This window comes from Pogoniulus pusillus, unplaced genomic scaffold (genome assembly GCF_015220805.1).
Source record: "Pogoniulus pusillus isolate bPogPus1 unplaced genomic scaffold, bPogPus1.pri scaffold_74_arrow_ctg1, whole genome shotgun sequence".
In the NCBI taxonomy this organism is placed as follows: domain Eukaryota; kingdom Metazoa; phylum Chordata; class Aves; order Piciformes; family Lybiidae; genus Pogoniulus; species Pogoniulus pusillus.
In genome coordinates, this window is record NW_026974721.1 from 24878 (window position 1) to 44006 (window position 19129).

A 19129-nucleotide genomic window follows, 5' to 3' on the forward strand; every position below is an offset into this window, starting at 1 on the left:
CTCAGGCTGGCTCGTGCGGTCTGTCCCTCTCTTCCTTTCCAGCGGCTGCAGGAGTCGTTAAGGGTCGTTAAGGGTCATTAGGCACACAAAGGTGTGCCTAACAGGAATGCGAATCCTTGGTCACTCTGCAGTCCAGGCACAGGGGAGTGTGTGAGCTCAGGCAGACACATACGTCCAGGCACGGGCACATTCCAAAGCGGGAACCCCAAAGGCGGGAAGACCCCCAATAGTTATACCCTTCGCTAGACAAAGGGCAGAGTTACCACACCTTAGGCGCGAAAGCGCACGGCCAATCCCAGCCTGGCTCCAGTGCGGGAACTCACAGGGCAGTCCCCCCCTTCATGGGGCACTCCTCCCCCCGCTTCACGGCTGCAGGGCAGGCGAGGGGGGGGGGGGGGAACCAACCGGCTTTTCCCCTTTCCCCCCGAAGTCCGGCCAGGAGAGGAATTTAGGGGTACAGGACTCCAGGACACAAGGAAGGGCAGACTCAGAGCTGAACGATTCGGAGGATATTTAGGATTCAGTGATAATCACCCCAAATTACCTCCACAGTCTCGAAGGGCTGTGTCGAGCATGACAAGATCAGTGAGGAAAGCACCGAGGTAAGGTACCAGGACTTGCCCGTGGTCTTGTAAACCATGTTTTCTTTCATTCCATCATCCTCAGTACCTCATCTAGACCTTAAACCAAATTCTGAACAGGATCTTCTCACCACTATTGCCACCCTACCTTGATTTGCAACAGTGGGTCACCAGGAAACCCTGCTGGGGGAAGAAACCCTGGGGAGGGACAGGGTCCCTGGTTACCTGCTGCCAGAGAAGGAGCAATTCACTCCCCAGCCATTCCCTTCATTTTAACAGTAGTGAGTCACATTTTAAACCTTCTAGGCTACTAGAAGCTGCACTCTGAGCTCTACAGTTTGTGTTTCTACACACTTGTGAAGCAAGTCTCCACCAGCTGTCTCCACCAGCCAAAAGGAGATGTATTTTCCCCAGTCAAATTAAAAATTCTGCTCAACACTTTTGCCTCCCTGTTCCAGAATTCTCTTCCCCTGTCCTTTGCCAACTTGGAGACAAAAGCCATTTGCATCAGCAGACTGGAAAGTGGACACATTTTATGAAGCCATCTCTGGAGAAGTCTGTGTAGCTTTCAAGCTGGTACATCAGAAGCTTTGTGACCTTGTGCAAAAAGATTCTTGCTCTGACTAGAGCCAATTTTCTTTATCACAAGAATTCCAGTACTTACAGTACCTACTTTACTACACAGAACTGTCTGGGCTTCCACCTATTTCTCTTTAGCAAGAGCAGTTAATGGGATTGTTTCGTGTAGGGCAGAAAGTAGACAGCTGAGCACATGTTTGTATTCATCAATCGTTCCATAGAATCACAGACTGCCTTGGATTGGGAGGGACCTTTAGACCTCATCTAGTTCAACCCTCAGCAATCAGCAAGTTGCTCACAGCCCTGTTCAAAATCACCTGAAATGATTCCAGGGATGAGGCATCTACCACCTCTCTGGGCAACCTGGACCAGCATCTCACCACACTTTTAGTGGGAAAAGTATCCTTGTAGCCAGTCTAAATCTCTCTTCTTCAGTTTAAAACCATCACCCCTTGTCCTGTCACAACAGGCCCTGATAAAAAGTCTGTCCCCAGCTTTCTGACTGGCCCCTTCAAGTCCTGAAAGGCCACAAGAAGGTCTCCCTGGAGCTTCTCTTCTCCAGGTCAAACAACCCCAACTCTCACAGCCTGGTCTCACAGCAGAGGCCTTTCAGCCCTCCCATCATCGCAGTAGCCTCACTCCAGCAGGTCCATGTGTCTGCTGTGCTGAGGACTCCAGAGCTGGCCCTGGCACTGCAGGTGGGATCCCAGCAGAGTGAAGCAGAGAGGCAGAATCTCCTCCCTCCACCTCTTGGTTCTTTCAGGAACCACAAAATCACCTCTCAGCCCAGGAGAAAAGCCTAAGCCTTACAAGAAGAGCTTTGGCAGTTGGTTAGAGAAAGGGCTAAGCTCAGCTGTGACTGTGATCACAAGCACTGCAATTCAAGCTAAGTCTCACCTTTGCCACCAGCTCCTTAGCTGCCAAGGAATTGTTACGGTCTGCAAAGATATGGGCCAGCTCCTCTAACAGCAGCACTGCCTTTCTGTAACAGGGAAAGATCCAATCCTTTGTGTCAGCAGTAAGCTCTAAATCAGACCAGATCACTTTTTTTTCCACTATGGATCAGTTGGGCATATAAAAGAGAACACCACCAAAATGTATCCAATGAGATGCTGCATGTCTACAAGAAACCCTGCTGGGAACTTTTGGTGCCCCAAATAAATTTAGGCTTTATTTTACAGCATCACAAGGAAATGCCATCTAGGTATGCCAGGGATCTCAATCACACCGCAGGGGATGAGACTAAGCTGGTTCTAAGAAGGTGGTTAAATGGATTTGAAGGAATAGAAAAATAGCAGAGAGAGATTCTCTCAGGTGCCTTCCAAGTCAAGCCATTCCATGATGGTCCTACGATTCAAAGGAGAGAAGACAACAGGCAAGCACCATGGTGCCCTTGTGCTGGCCTTGTGAGAATGGTGGGCATGAGCTGGGTGAGTAGCTAGTCCCACAGCTGTTCAAAATAGGTTGTGGAAGACCCAGTATGCTACAAAGGACAGAAGAGAGCTGGTACCCCCAAGGGCAGGTTGCCCCCTTGGTATGAAAGAGGAGCTCACGTCTTAGCCTTACAGGAATGTCTGTGAAGGAGCAGGACAAGATGAAAAGACAGAGCACTGAGTTTTTGCCTTTCTCTGGGGCTAGGCACAGAACGGGAGACTTACTTTGGAACACGTGCCCGGGAACTCTTGAGCCAAAAGACAGCACAGGACTGCAGTGCCGAAACAACAGCCCCCAGGGCAGAAAAATTCTTCAGCGCACGACACTCCTAGGAATAGAGCGGTCAGAAACACAGCAGCTTTAAATGTCAGCATCCCCATTGCTCAAGTGCTCTTCTGCGAGAGCGCTGTCGTGCCTGGTGCACCTCCCCACTGCTAAGCAGGCAGCTGTACAAATACTGAGCATCAAAAACATCACTGCCCATCCTCAGGCACCAAACACTTTATGTGCTTTGATGCTTAGATGTCGCTGCCCTCACTTTCATGCCTTTGTGCTACAGCTTCCAGTTCTAGAGAAAAGAAAAGTGGAACAGAGAACTACTTGAAAGGAGGTTGGAGCAAGGTGGGGTTTGGTCTCTTCTCCCTATTAGTAAGTGATAGGACAAGAGGAAATGGCCACAAGTTGCACCAGGGGAGGCTTAGGTTGGACATTAGAAGAACCCTTCTCATTGAAAGGGACAGGGAGGTGGTTGGATCACTATCCCTAGAGGTGTTTAAAAGAGGCAGAGATGTGGTGCTGAGGGCCATGGTTTAACACCAGCCTTGGTAGAGTTAGAGAATGGTTGGACTTTGATTCATATTAAAGGTCTTCTTTCTAAGCAAAGCAATTCCGTAATTCTGTGGTGTATGTGAAGGTATGAAAACAGAAACACTTGTGCTGTCCTCTGCCACACCTGATTTCAGCTCCCACTGCATTCATAGACACAGCAGAAGGAGCATGATGTTCATGGACTGAATGTTAATGGCCCAAGGCAGGTGACCACAAGGCTTATTCTGCCTGCACCACTGCCAGGCCAACTCCACTCTTGTCAAATGCTCCTCTGAAAGCAGGTCTAACCTCTGGATGTTGTTAACTACCATGTCACTTCTTTCACTGCTAGCAGGGAAGTGGCTGAATATACCTGTGTCTTATAATAAATGTATTAGCAAGTGTACAGCGCTCCCCATTCACCTCACCCATTCATTAGAGATCCCAGCCCTGTGAAGACCAGCACCAACCCCCATTTCCATGGTGGGGAAGGAACAGAGGAGAGGAAGGGGAATACTTCACCTGATAGTACACAGAAAGGCAGTCAAAAATAGAAAGATTTAGCGCTAAGATGTTCACTGGCCTGGGACCAATGCACACAACCCTTTTATTCCCTCCACCTCCCACACCAGAAACACTGAAGAATACAAAATAAAAGCTTTACATGGGCAATATGGATCCATCTCTCCATGATCCTGGCTCTCTGATGTGTCTTTAGGTCCTTATTCTTCACGATGGTGCTCACAACGCAATTGCAAACGGCGTTGAACTGAGTGATGGTGGCTCTGATGCTAAGCACCAGCTCTTTGTTTTCATCCCTGTCCCTGCGTGACCAAATGCTCCCCAAACAATGCTGGGAAACAACTTTCTGGAACAATTTCTAGAGTGAAATAGAGATAAGTCAGCAGGACTCTCCTAGACCTATGCTGTCCACAAGACAGTGGACAATCTTTACAGTACAAATTGGATCTAAATCCTAGGCAATATTAAAAGGTAAAGATTTGTTTTCTCTTAGTTTAAAATAGACACTTTGGCACATTATTTATAGGCTTGATGCCCTAGAAAAACTGTCAGCTAAACAGTCCTGGGAAAAGAAGAGACAACTTCAGATCAGTTGCAGGACCAAGGGGAAACAAAAGTAAAAAAGATCAAGTGATACTCTGAAGGAGGTTAATACAGACAAACCAAACCGGAACGCTACAGACTACCTGCACATCTTGAGGCCAGGCAGCAATCTGGTCAAAATGTCCTATTTCTCAGGTGTCAAACACTGAACTTTGCCAAAAAGCCTACACAGATTTACAGTGACACCTTAGAGAAAACCAACCAAAGCTTCACAATGACTGAAGGAAGAAAGCCCAGTGAAGGAAGCTGGTTTGGATAACCAAGTAGAGCAGTGTTCTGTGTCCCAACAACCCAGGCCATCCCAGCATGGTGCGGGCTGGGAGGGACTTGTAGAGCTATCTAGTCCAACCCCCCTGCTAAAGCAGGGTCATCCACAGCAGGCTGCCCAGGAACACAACGTTCATGTGGATTTGGAATCCCTTCAGAGAAGGAGACTCCACAACCTCTCTGGGCAGCCTGCTCTTGGGCTCAAGCATCCTTACAGCAAAGAAGTTTTTCTTCATGTTGAGATGCAACCTCCTGCACTCCCATTTGTGCCCACTGATCCTGCTCTTATAAATGGGCACCACTGAAAAGAGTGTTCTACCTGCTGTGCAACACTGTACTTATACAGACAGAACTTTAAAAGAAGGGAGTGCTGCAGAAACCCAGCAGAGTTTCCCCTCGACGTACAGAGTCCATGTAGGTCAGCTGTTCTGCTACAAGGGCCTCAGGCAAAGAAGAAAATTGTAGTTCTTCTTCATATTGGACCTCCAGGACACCTGCCCAGGACAGAAAACATAACAGTAAATGTGTGCAGCAGGCAGTGAACGAAAGCACTTTGGGCACTCTGCTGCCTGACGTCATGGTCCCGCAGTGCTGCAGGTTTTAGCAAGAAAGATGTTGACCTGCAGATTAAATTGGCAAAGAAAAGGTGCAAGAAAAAGAAACAGTTAGAACTGAGCTGTTCAGGGATTCTTAGCAGAGAAATGGCTTCATCCATTTGCTAACCTTTCTTCTGCAAAAAGAAACACCACCACCCCACAACAAAAATTCCTCATTAGCACTGCTGAATTTCACTAATCTACAGTTTGGGTCTTTATACACTGTTATAATCTGCAAACAACAAAAAATAAACTGTAGAGGAATGAGATTGCAGTTATATCCCCAAGATACTGCCTTAGGAATGCTCTTAAATCCAGATTTCATCTGACACAGAGATTTTGGGTTTCAAAAAGAAGGAAATAAGAAGGCACTGGTGAGCCTCTCTGTAGAGTTAATGAAGCGTGCTCCACACCCCCCCCCTGTGGTACCACATAGTCTGGCAGAGCAGAGAGGCAGAAGGTAACTCACAGTTGTTCTCTGTTCCTTCACTCTGGAATTTTTCCAAGAGTTTCTGGGCCTTCTTCTCTGTGTCAGAGCCAGGCAGGTTCCTGTTCAGGTAGTCCAGAACCTTCAGGAGAGAAGGGTAGTTGGGAGGCTCTCAGAAGTCCTCGGAGCACTGACTGAGCCAGGCACTTAACACTGATGCTACAGCCCTAAGAGCAAACAGAGAGAAGACATGGATTGCACACAGAACATAGGGATGCAATCAGATCTTCCTGCCTCTCACACAGCTATAAAGACAGCGAGACAGTCACAAACCACCTGAACCCACTGAGCAAGGAAGTTAATTTGTCCTTTTCATGTATGCAGTCTTACTAAGATACTACTCAGGTTTTGCCAGAGACTTCAGTGAAGCTGACCCTGATTTGCACTCCCACAAGTTATAGCCTCCCAAATACAAACTAACAAAGAACCAAATCTATGTAAGCAATATTGAGATCTTCCTACTGAATTCAAGACATCAAATCCTGATGGCTAAGGCAACTACCACAACAGAATAGCTTACTTCAGTTGGAAGGACCTGCACTCATTATCTAGCCCAACTGCCCGACCACTTCAGGGCTGGCCAAAACTGAACGCCTGTTGTTAAGGGCATTGGCCAAATGCCTCTTCAACACTGAAGACTCAAGGCATTGACTACCTCTCTAGGAAGCCTGTTCCAGGGTTTGACCATCCTCCTGCTGAAGAAATGCTTCTGAATGTCCAGTCTGAACTTCCCCAGGCACACCTCCAAACCATTCCCATGCATCACAGAACATCAGTGGCCAAGCTTTTATCTGGAGCTTCGGGACCATTATTCTCAGCCAGGACAGATGTCACACAACAGCCAGTCCAGCTCCACAGCCCAAGGTGCAAGAAAGGCCACCAACAGATGTGTGCCCACAGAGAGGCTACCAAGCTCCCACTCCACCCTCTCCTTTCCTCACACTTTTAATCATCTTTTCCAGCTCAGCACACATCCAGCACCCTGTGTCACAGCACCATTTAAAAACATCACTCTCCTATGTCCAAAGTATTTCCATCTCTTTCCCTTTTCTCTCCATCAGGCTCCTTGGGGTCCATCAGCTGGCTGTGAAATGATCTTTCACATCCCCAGTATAAATCCTTAATCTGTTTTGCATGACTGGACTGACTGAGACAGGGGGAGGTCAAATGGTTTGCCCAGAGTTGGAGGTTAGAGGAGACCCTAGAGCTCATTTTGGATGGGAGTGTGGGAACCCACTGGCTGGCTCTTGTTGCCTCTACCTACTACATTATACTGTCTTCTTGCTGCTTGTGGACAAGTTTTAACTACTTGCCCTTCTTTGATGAGTTCTCATGTTAAAACAGGAGGAAAAGGCTCCAGGGAGACCCAAGGAAGAAATCTTTTAAAGGTGGTGAGACCCTGGCTTAGGTTGCCCACAGGGGTGGTACATGCCCCATCCCTGGAATCAGTCCAGGTCAGGTTGTTTGGAGCTCTGAGCAACCTGCTCTCCTTGCAGGTGTCCCTACTGACTTGCAAGGGAGTTGGGCTAGTTGACTTTTCAAGGTGCCTTCCAACCCAAACCATCCTGTGGAAATAGTCATAGCTCTCTGTTCCACCAGCCAGGAAAGAATGGAGGAGAACTGAGCTCCCTTGGTGACTCTCACAGGGCAAGAGAAAGAGCCCAAATCAGCAGAGCTTGTAGCTTTCTATCCTGCTTTGTTTCTAATTAAAGCACTTGAGAATCCTTTTACCATTTGTAGACATTAATTAAGCTCTCAAGTAGAGACAGCTACTGAAATACTCAGAGCCAAGGAGCTTCCACCCATTGCTCTCTGGGGGTTAAACACAACAGATTCTTTGCAGCTTCTTTGTCCATTCAGGCAATGGAGACAGGAAGGTGTCTGGTATGTTAATGGAAACCATTTAAAGCCAGACTTAAAATTCCCTTATCCCAACACACAAGCCATCAGAAAAACATGGGGGTAAGCAGAAGACCAAGCAAAATGTGCATGGAACAGAATGTGCTATGAGTCGACAGCCTGCTTGAACTTCAGGAATGGCAATGCTGTAGTGTACTGCTCAGTCTTGACTGCATCTCTTGATAAGGAAACTGAACATTTTTCTTCCATCTCAAAACTAAAGGTGGCTTCCTCAGGGACAGAGAAATCAGTGCACTGGCAAAAAAACAAACCTTAAGCTTTTCCTAACTGGTGGAAGTTGAGATAAATTGTTAGAAAAACAGTCTTCAGAAATGCTGAAGAAGATCCTGTAGCCAAATGTAGTGATGCCACAGTGCTGCAAACCACAGCTCCTACAGATGTCAAGCACTGATGACCTAAGGCACATTTTACACTCGGTGTCTGAAGATAAAAACACATATTCATATGATGCTATGAGGTTAACCAAACTACTTTCCCCTTGCATTTCAAAATAGCTTTGCTATCTCTCTTGAAAATTAGGATGACTTCAGACTTTAAATTTCACACCAAGAGCAGCTGTAAATCACAGAGGCGCTAATGGAAAAGACTCATGCATGCAGATGTTGCCAGAGACAACACCAGCTTTGGTTTGCAGACACTGCTGTAAGGCACAATAAAAACAGTCACAAGCAATAACCATTTACTGCCATCGATAAGGCAGGGGAAACAAACACTCCTTGTCTGTTTCAACAAAATGTTGGCCTAGATGTGTTCATCTCATGTTTAATTCTAAGATGATTTCTCTGACGAGAAGATCTCTGGCTTATATTATTGTCAACCTGCTCTAGGTGAATCTGATCACCAAAGGTCCCTTCCAAACCCTGCTATTCTGTAACTCTGTGTGATCCTTTGATATGAGACAGTTTAAGCAAGCAAACAGCACTGTGGCCTTTGAAAAGGAACAACATCTCTGCTGCCCATGTGCTCCCCGACAGCAAGTCCTGGCCAAAGCCACACTTACGTTCTAGGCAGAGCTTTGTGCTCGGAGCAGTTCTTGCTCTCTGTCTCCTCGAAGGTTGGGGTCTCCAGGTTCTCCTTTCTGAAAAATGAGATGGGTGTTTAGAGAAACCTCTACTGAATATCCCAACAGCAGAATTGATAAACTACTACCATAAACACCTAAAGAGTGTTTCTAGCTCAAAATACAAATCTGTTGAGATTATTTCATTTAGGAAGGAAAAAAAAACAGAGGCAGCAGCGGCTGGTTTCTTCCAACCTAATTTATGTGAAGCAATCCATACATGGGAAGAAGCAACCCAAATCATTTATTTGCTCACAGCTCCAAGGCAGGCAGGCTTTGGCCACCATCACCTGTGGGACACTTCAGTGGTCTCCTCTGGGCACCCAAAAACCTCCCAAAGCTTCCTCGGGCCATTGTGGCCAGTAAGCAGTGCTGCCAGGCCAGCTCAGGGACTGAGGTCAGGCTGGATTTGCCATTGTGGGCATCTTTTCTGCCCATTTTCCCTCCATCCTTTCCCAGAGCAACGTTCCAGTGACACAGTGACTGTAATACAAGCACTTTCTCCAGCACAGCTTCTGTTTCTGCAGCACCTACAGGATGGCCAAGGGATCAGGCCCAGACAGCATGGGTTTAGGAAGGGCAGGTCCTGCCTCACCAACCTGATCTCCTTTTATGATCAGGTTACCTGCCTGGTGAATGTGGGGCAGGCTGTGGATGCAGTCTACTTGGACTTGAGCAAAGCCTTTGACACTGTCTGCCACAAGAAACTCCTAGCCAAGCTGGCAGCTCATGGTTTGGACAGATTCACTCTGTGCTGGATCAAGAACTGGCTGGGTGGCAGAGCCCAGAGAGTGATGGTGAATGGTGCCCCATCCAGTTGGCAGCTGTCACTAGTGGTGTTCCCCAAGGATCAGTGCTGGGCCCAGTCCTGTTCAATATCTTTATTGATGACCTGGATGAGGGGATTGAGTCCAGCATCAGTAAGTTTGCAGATGACACCAAGCTAGGAGCAGGTGTGGAGCTGTTGGAAGGTAGAAGAGCCCTGCAGAGGGACGTGGGCAGGCTGGATGGGTGGGCAGAGGCCAATGGGATGAGATTTAACAAGGCCAAGTGCAGGATTCTGCACTTTGGCCACAACAACCCGAAGCAGCGCTACAGGCTGGGGACTGAGTGGCTGGAGAGCAGCCAGGAGGAAAGGGACCTGGGGGTACTGACAGATAGTAAGCTGAAGATGAGCCAGCAGTGTGCCCAGGTGGGCAGCAGAGCCAATGGCATCCTGGGCTGGCTCAGGAGTAGTGTGGCCAGTAGGACAAGGGAGGTTATTCTTCCCCTGTACTCAGCACTGGTAAGGCCACACCTTGAGTACTGTGTCCAGTTCTGGGCCCCTCAATTCAAGACAGATGTTGAGGTGCTGGAACGTGTCCAGAGAAGGGCGACAAAGCTGGTGAGGGGCCTGGAGCATAAACCCTATGAGGAGAGGCTGAGGGAGCTGGGGTTGTTTAGCCTGGAGAAGAGGAGGCTCAGGGATGATCTTATTACTGTCTACAACTACCTGAAGGGACATTGTAGCCAGGTGGGGGGTGGCCTCTTCTCCCAGGCAACCAGCAATAGAACAAGGGCACACAGTCTCAAGTTGTGCCAGGGTAGGTATAGGCTGGATGTTAAGAGGAAGTTCTTCACAGAGAGAGTGATTGGCATTGGAATGGGCTGCCCAGGGAGGTGGCAGAGGCACCGTCCCTGGAGGTGTTCAAGAAAAGACTGGATGAGGCACTTAGTGCCATGGTCTAGTTGACTGGATAGGTCTGGGTGTTAGGTTGGACTGGATGATCTTGGAGGTCTCTTCCAACCTGGTTGATTCTATGATTCTATGATTTGTCATCCCTCCTGGCTCCAACTGCGATTCTGCCCATTTTCCCTCCATCCTTTCCCAGAGCAACGTTCCAGTGACACAGTGACTGTCATACAAGCACTTTCTCCAGCAGCACAGCTTCTGTTTCTGCAGTATTTGTCATCCCTCCTGGCTCCAACTGTGATTTCACAGAGTTTTCTAGGTGGCAAGTGCCCACTTGTGCCAAAGATACCGAGGCAGTTGTCACATATGAGAATAGCCTGTGGAGCTGGGAAAATGCCACTGGGAAAGAGGAAAACATTGGCACAACTCCAACAGAGCAAAGCAGCATCTCTTACCTACATGGGCAGAGCATGTACCTTGAAGGTAGGACTATGAATTTCATTTTCCACAGGACAAGCAAATTTGTTTCTAAACTAGAGAGTCTATTTAAACTGGACATTAGGAAGAAGTTCCTTAATATGAGGGTGGTGGAACATTGGAACAGGTGGCCCAGGGAGGTGGTGAAGGCCTCATCCCTGAAAACATTCAAGGTCAGCTTGGGTTTCCTCAGCCCTGAGAGTGCTGGTCTAAGAACACTTGCATCATCTGAAAGTGCTCATTTCAAAGTAGCTCTTGCTGCTTCGACTGATGGCTCAGTTCTCATCATAAATGGGCTCTTACCGGTCAAGGAGAAGCTCCAGGACTCTCTTAGTGGATGTAAATGCCTTGTATGTTGAGAGGAAGATGTCTGTGTAGGCAAAATCGTGGTCTCCAAAAGATGTCAAAAGGTTTTCCACAAGCTTCTCCAGCGTGCCAGCTTTAATTGCCCGGATCTTGGTCACCTCCAGCTGGCTGACAGCATGTTTTGAAGACATGGTCCTCTGCTCCTCTTCTATCTACAACGTTAAAGCAAAAGCAAACTGCAAAAATCAGAGAGAAGTCAGACTCCTGACACAGCTTTCACAATAGAATACATTCAGTGCCATCCTTTCAAAGCCACAGTCCACCTGTGGTTACTGAACAAGTCTGTCATTTTGGTTCTCCACATTCTTTGTCTCTTCAAATCAAGCAAGGGTTTTAGTAAGTTTATCTTTAGGATGTTCCTCTGACACACCCCACAAAACATTTCACAGTCTGGCTGCTATCAAGTTTGATCCCATCGTGGATTGGAATCTAAAAGGACAATCCCGCAGAGAATACTGTTACTGCAGGGAACAAGAGTGCTCATTCGGTGTCCCACTTCAGCTCTGAAAAAACATGAAAGCCAATCCACACCTTCAGCAGCAACACTTGTGATTCCTCTCCTGAAAGTACCCATTTTGGGTTGCCACACAGAACCTAAAGTCACAAACACATTTGGATTTGCAGCATTTCAGGATACTCTTGCAAGGAGGGTGTCAAAGTCATCCTTCAAACATAGAACATGTCACTGTCACATTACAATGTCTCTTACAGTTTCTGTTTGGCACAATATTTGCCAACAAAGTCAGGTTTGCTGTTGTGGCTCTGTGTGGGTTTTAAACATTTGGTTTTAATACTTACAGCCTGTTGTATGCCTAAAATAACCAGAAACACTCCTTTGAATTGGGTCATTATTTTAGAGGACAGCTCAGACAACTATTTCTGTGACTGGTCCTTAAAGTATTTACTTCAGTGAGTGTGAAAAATGGAATTACAAATACAAAATATCAGTAAGAGCAACCTAAGAAAATTTCCCTCAGCCTTTTGAGTTGGCTGTCTCCAAGAAGGAACCCAGACCTAACATTTGGCTGTCTCTGATATGGAACCCAGACCTAACATTTGTCTGTCTCTGAGCAGGAACCCAGACCTAACATTTGGCTGTCTCTGAGAAGAAATCCAGACCTAACATTTGGCTGTCTCTGGTATGGAACCCAGACCAAATCTAAGACCACTAACACAAGAAACATGGAAATGTGCTGTGACACACCTGCTCTTTTCATAGAACAGAATCATAGAATGGTTTGGGTTGGAAGGGACCTTCCTGACCTTGAGTATCTCCAGGGATGGGGCCTCAACTACCTCCCTGTGCAACTTGTTCCAGTGCTTCACCACCCTCATGGTAGATCACTTGTTCCTGGCATCCAATCAAAATCTTCCCTAACTTTCAAACCATTTATCCTTGTCCTATCCCTGCAGGCCTTTGTAAACAGTCCCTTTACAGCCTTGTGCAAGTCCCCTCAGGTCCTGAAGGCTGTTATTAGGTCTGCCCAGAGCCCTCCCTTCCCTACCAGGCTGTTCCGAAAGAACTGTTCCGAAAGAACTGTTAAATGTTCTGGTTTCTCCGGCCAGAAGCTAAGTGCTATTTCTGCACTAAGGAACACCTGAGCCATGGCCACAACTGGGAGCATCTTTTTCACGAGTCAGAGGATGGGGCAACACAAGGAGAGAGTTATTTCAGACAACCCTGACAGATGACTTCAGTGTTCAGTTTTTAAATAGTGAGCCAGTGAGAGCTAGAAGTGGATGTTGTAATGACTGGTGTGGAATTCAGCTCCCTCTAATGCCCACGAGCAGCCTTCCCAAGTGCCAGCACAGCAGCCTCACTTACCCCAGGTTCTCTTGCTGCTGCGCCGGCATCCTCCTCAACCTGCACTGTTTTCAGGGTGACTCGATACACTGCCCCGTCTTCTACTTCCTCACCTGCATCTTGTATTATGGTCTACCGAGGCAAGGGGAAAGAAAACACGTAAGAGGGAAAGGAACACGCTCCCTCTTCTGCTAGCCACAACCTATCCCAGGTGTTCTACCGCTGAGGGCAGGAGATGAGCTGCACACTGTAAACGCAACAATCACGACAGCACAGGACTCTTTCAGATGGAGGGAACACTGGAGATGTTCTCGGCAAGCTGTCCTTTCTTATGGCATCCAGATACCCTGACTTCGCATTCAACCATTTTTCCTAGGCTAGCACCTAAATAGTTATGTAGACTCCTGCAAGGAAATAGGTTGGTTCCTCTTCCCTCCCAAACCCACTCTCCCCCACCTCCGCTTTTCCAAAGCAATTGTTGTCTTCGATCTTTTATTTACATAATAACAGCGCTCTTAAAAGCTAATTACTTAGGCAAGGCAGCCTTTAAACTCTGAAGCTACCAAGCACTTCAAATACAGGCACCCCTTATTTCTTTTGCCAGGAGGAATCTAGAGGGCTTGTGGTTGGCTTTTCCAAAATCTGTTATTTTAAGCTACAAACCAAACGCCCAAACTTGCCAAGGTCGAGGCTTTAAAACGCACAGCTAATCTAAAGTGGATGAGAAAGACAAGAAAGGGGAACGGAAGCCTCCCCAGCGTTAACCGAAGATGTGCTGCAGCAGTGCCTGCTCACTGCCGAGATGATGAACCGTACAAGAGAGCACAAAGCCGCTGCAGCACGGACACAAAACAGGCTGTGGGTATCTCCAAAAGGCAACCAACTTCCCACTCTCCACCCGCCTCTGGGCGACAAGCACCGCTGGGGAAGTGATGGAGAGCGGCGAGGCTCCGGGGAGCAGCGCGCCAGGCCACCAGCACCCCGCGGCAGGGGCAGAGCTGGCTGGGACGGGGACACGGCACGCCCGGCTGCCGTACGAACTCCCCATAGCAGCTTTGTTACGGATGCGTTCCCGGGCGCCACGGCAGGGTACGCTGCCCTCCGCCGTTGCCTCACTGCTCCGTCCAGGCCGGGCAGGGCCGCACCGTGCGGCCCCGCATCTCCCGAGGGCGGGCAGCAGCGCCAGGTGCCGCCGAGCAGCTCTCTGCGGGCCGCAGCCGCGAAGTCGCCCAGGGCTCGCTTGCTCCGTGCCGGGACCAGTGGCGGGGACGCAGCTTGTCGCGGTGGACAGCCCGAAGCGGAGCGCGGAGCCACGCTAATCCCAGTTGTCCCTGTAAGGGGAGCAGGGCTCCGGCGTCCCGCCCGGATCCCGGTGGAGCCGGGCATGAAGCAGGTGCCACCGCCAGCCGCCTCCGGCCGGCTGCAGCCCCGCTGCAGGCCCCAGTACGGGAGCCGGGAGTGGGCAGGCGGTGCAGGGCGGGGCACTGAGAGCCGACCGCCTGCCGGCACACTGCCAGCCTGAGCCCCGGGGGCACGGCAGGCGGCAGCTCCCAGCCGTGTGTGACTCTAGAGCCTCCTTTCTACAGCGTGAAAGTCAGCGTTAAAGGAAAGCCGACGCTGCACCGTGTGCTAGTCCTGCCTCTGCAAGGGCCTGGCTCTGCCTGCCCACCGCTTGCGGAGCTGTGAGATAACCTTCCTCAGCCCCCACCTCCTGCCCCTGCCAGCCAGGCTGCCCCCCTTGTGCTGGCCGGGGGTCTCCTGCAGCCTTCTGCAAGCCTGTGACCACCATCGCCTGGCCGGGAAATGCAAACAGCCGGGACAGGGGTGTGTGATAGTGGAGCGTTGGCTTTTGCACAAGGAAGTATTCACAGCACTTACTAAGCGGTAAAATAACGAGAGAGACGGAGATGTTAGGAGCTGCCAGGGCATCCAGAACCGAAGCTAAGGGCGCTGCAGTGAGCGTCGGGAGGATCCAGGAGGCCCCTCTGGTTGATGTGCGAAGGAAACACAAGAGGGCAAGTTCACCTTGTGAAGAAGAGCAGCTGTTGTTTTGATGGAAAGGACTAAGGCGTGGGGGCTAAGGGGGGTTAGGAGTAGTGCTTAAAAGACATGTAAAAGAATATTCATGAGTATGTGTCACACTCATACAGTGCTCTCTAGTCCTTATCCTATGTAAGCATTGGCACCTGTTGTTAGTGTGTGCCTCTAGCAGTGTTGTTATTTGCTATGCACCCAGCACTGTTTGCCTTTGTTTATAATAAACCTGTTACACTTAAATTTTACACTGAGTTCATTTCTCACAGATGTGCAGCTGTGTAGCAGCAGGTAAGAAACAGGTGATAAACAGAGGAGCCGTGAGGAGCAGAGCCATGGGCTGTGAAGTCAGGGATGGGAAAGAGAACAGGGCTGAGGTCCTGGTCTGAGGAGATGGAAAACAGGAGGCAAGGGGAAAGCATTCCTACGCATTTTACCATTAGCAAACAAATGCTGAGTATTTTTACCTCTGGAATAGGAAGAGAATGACTCTTCCTATTCCAGAAGAAAAGGTTCTCATATGGCTTTTGTAACCAAGAGGTTATGGCCTATCGTATTTCCCACCTACCTCCTTGGACACAGACTAAACCCACAACCCCTTCTTTTTCTTCTGTGGAGTTCTTTGCTCACAGACAAGCCTGTATGAGCCATGACCACCTTCTCAAACAAGCTGTAGACATCAGCATGTGAACATGAGGATCTCAAGCCAAGTGGTTTCAAAACCCCTTGCTTTCTGAGCTCTATCCATAGTTCAGGGTTTGGGTTTGGGGAGAGAAGTTGAGTGCAGAGATTACCATTCAAGGAGTAAGGCTTGGAGCAGAGAGTTCAGACCTGAACCTCCATGCTAACAGCCAGTGCATTACATATCTACACACAAAGTGTTCCTACCAGTTATCTCAGGAGAGGGGCTGGCTCGAGAGGCTGTTACCACTTGCAGCTGTTAACATGAGGAAGCATGTGAAAGCAAGGAACGTTATTTTAAGCTAAGAAACCAGGACTGAGCTGATGGTTTGCCCCGCCGTGTACTTAGGTTGTCTAAACCAAAATGTGCTGAAACAGAGAAAGGCTTTCAGTCTGACTGACACGTGTCATAGCATACAAATCAAGGTCTAGATTTTCCAATCTCTTGATTTCTCCTGTGAAACTGAGCAGAGCAGTTTGAATGCTTCAGATTTTGCAAAATGCCTTTCCACGTCATAATGTTGAGGTGCAAAACTAGAAGAGCCTTCACTGAATTCACGTAGCTAGCCCAGCAGGCATGTGAAGCAGTTCCAGAACAAACTGCTGTTGAAAAGGACAGACATGAAATGGGTATCCCCCCCCAAGGAATGTAACACCAAAGACAAATAATTCTTCTGTGTTGAAGTAAAAGCTTTATCGTGGTGCGGTGCACCAGGGCCACCATCATTACATGGGATGGTAGTCTCCAAAGAAGAGTTCTTGAATAATAAGAAGAAAGTGGCAGTAACTTAATGCAGTGGGATACAGTGGGAAAGAGCACATGCATTTGACTCAACTGGAGTTGTTTTTACTGCTCCTGCCTCTGAAATACCCCACACTCTGACAGACCAGCCTGTGCAATGGTGACTTGCCTTCTCCAGCCTCGCTGGACACTCCTCTTCTTGCTGCAGTTCTGCTGCAGTCTTCTGCCGTCCTTTGTGAGGCCTCCACCACCACACCTTCCGTGGCTGTTGGGAAGCAACCCACTTGAACCAATGTAGCTCAACACTTGTTAAAGACTCCCTGTTGCTATACCTGCACCTATTGTGCGCTATGTTGATTCCAGAGCCTGCCTGTCTCAACACGGGGAGATGAAATGCAAGCTGATAGACCACGAGGTGACCATGGCCACAGATGGGCCAAAGGGGCCTCAAACTGTGGAACCAGCAGCTATTTATTGAGAGGTTTATACACACTTCACTTTCCCACAGCCTACTGACCCTCAACCCTGCTGCTTCATCTTATTCCAACAGACAGTCACTTGCCCAACTGCTTTTCCCATCCACTTCAGCCATGCAGCACTTTGTTATCTCCACACTCCCATCCTGTCTCACGTCTCCAAGGTACAACAAGACCTCCCATCACTTACCACTCTTTGGGCTCCCACACAGACGTGGAGGCCAGCTAAATATTCCCTTAACTACTGCCTTGGGTTCCCTCCACTCCCAGCTTTGGGGCGCAGCATGCCCCAGCTAAACAGAAATCCCTCTGACTACTGCTCTTGCTACTTGGCTGCTCTCATAGTCCCTGCATGAATTCCTCGAGGAAGTGCTGCTTGTGACCAGAGTTGTCATTTTTTTGACTCTTTGTTGGGTAAAAAGGGAAATAATTCAAGTGAAGCAAGAATTCAGCTGATCTCCTGCTTTCCTGAATGCTACCCTCATTTGAACTGATTTCACCAAATCCTACAAGGATTTTATTACCCTGCTACAGAGGAAAGTAGGCATTACCAGATCAGACTCCTACTGCCACTTTCTTTTGAGTGCTGTTTAGATTTGCAGAGAGGAGAAGAGAATTGTAAAGAAATAGGGGACAATTAACCTGGGAAATAGATCAACTGGTCCCCATATTATGTTTCTTGAATCATACGTTCCACCGAAACAATTAACATTCCAGGGCTTTCCTGCCTGCCACAGCAACCTCTAAATGAGATTTCTATCTTTCAAGTGCAATGAAATCCAGGTTTGGGGAGGCTGGGATCTGGGGGGGGGGGGTGGGGAGGGGCTGAGTTGTTTGTGTGCTGGTTTGAGTTGTTTTTGCTACTTCTGCCTCTGAAGTACCCCATACTCCAACAGACCAGTCTGTACAATGGTGACTTGCCTTCTCCAGCCTCGCTGGACACTCCCTGTCTTGCTCAGGTGTTGTTATGCAATGGAATATCTTCCATGGCTGTTTGAAAACAAATATGAAATGTAATTAGCAATACATTGACTTCTAATGTCCATTATGTTTCCCTGTTGTGAAGCACAGTGACAGGATAAGGCTTATGCTCAGTCAGGTTCATTAGATGCAATGCAGCCCCTCACAACCGCAGCATGGTGGCACACAACCAAGCTCCCTTTCTAGTTCACTTGAATTCCTCTGTTCTCTGACGTTAGAGCTGTAGCAGTGTGCTAAACCAGTAACCTAGGCAGCATGTCTGCTTCTCCTGCTTCACTACACTACACACCCAAAGCTCCCTCAAGGAGGATACCTGTAGATGAAGAAAATCGGTGCTGCAGGTGTTTCTGGACATGACCTAGTTCAGTGCCACACCCTTCAAACCTAACCCCCCAACCTCAGCATCTTCCAGTTACCTCCTGTGATTAATTCATTTGTTGCCATTAAGCCAGCTTCTACCAGTGAAATACAAACAGCCCCAAGTTACAACCACGACTGCAGCGGGATTGTAGCTTCTCGGCTGAGGCGACTGCAGTGGAACCTAGGAGTTACTCTAAATTCCTCCTGCCAGGAAGGTGGTTAGTGCTGACACAGGAATAAAGCTTTGCCCCCAGATGTTTCCTTAACAATAGGGGGGTTATGTACACATACATATGTGTATGTGTCTGTTGTGTGCTGTTTGGTGTCTTTTCTTCCTAGGGCTGTTGCCTTCCATTGAGAGAAGCCTCACAAAGCTCTGTAATTTTCTGATGAGTAAGAAATATCTAATAGGATACCAAAGGTTGTGAAGGCCTACACAGCCCAAAGGTAACTTGATAAAGAAGCTCCTGTCCTTTAAAGCAGTGCTTTTGTTTTCACTTGGTGAGTCAATAGAGAACCACAGACTGGTTTGGGTTGGAAGGGACCTTTAAAGGTCAGCTAGTTCAATCTCCCTGCAGGCAGCAGGGGAGTCTGCAACTAGAGGAGGTTACTTACAGCCCTGTCCAACGTGACGGGGTTCCAGGAATAGGGCATCTACCACCTCTCTGGGCAACCTGGGC

General features: G+C 48.5%; 1 protein-coding gene across 1 annotated transcript in view; it reads right to left on the reverse strand.

Moving 5' to 3' along the window:
* Nucleotides 1-1959: 1959 nt before the first annotated feature.
* The window catches only part of LOC135174536 (ral guanine nucleotide dissociation stimulator-like 1), a 44864-nt gene continuing 27694 nt past the window's right edge, over nt 1960-19129 (reverse strand). Inside the window, 9 exon segments of the mRNA XM_064141811.1 lie at nt 1960-1965; nt 2058-2142; nt 2819-2922; nt 4066-4281; nt 5199-5287; nt 5859-6043; nt 8797-8874; nt 11309-11523; nt 13197-13307. Of these exon segments, the coding sequence (XP_063997881.1) occupies nt 1960-1965; nt 2058-2142; nt 2819-2922; nt 4066-4281; nt 5199-5287; nt 5859-6043; nt 8797-8874; nt 11309-11523; nt 13197-13307 (1089 nt within the window).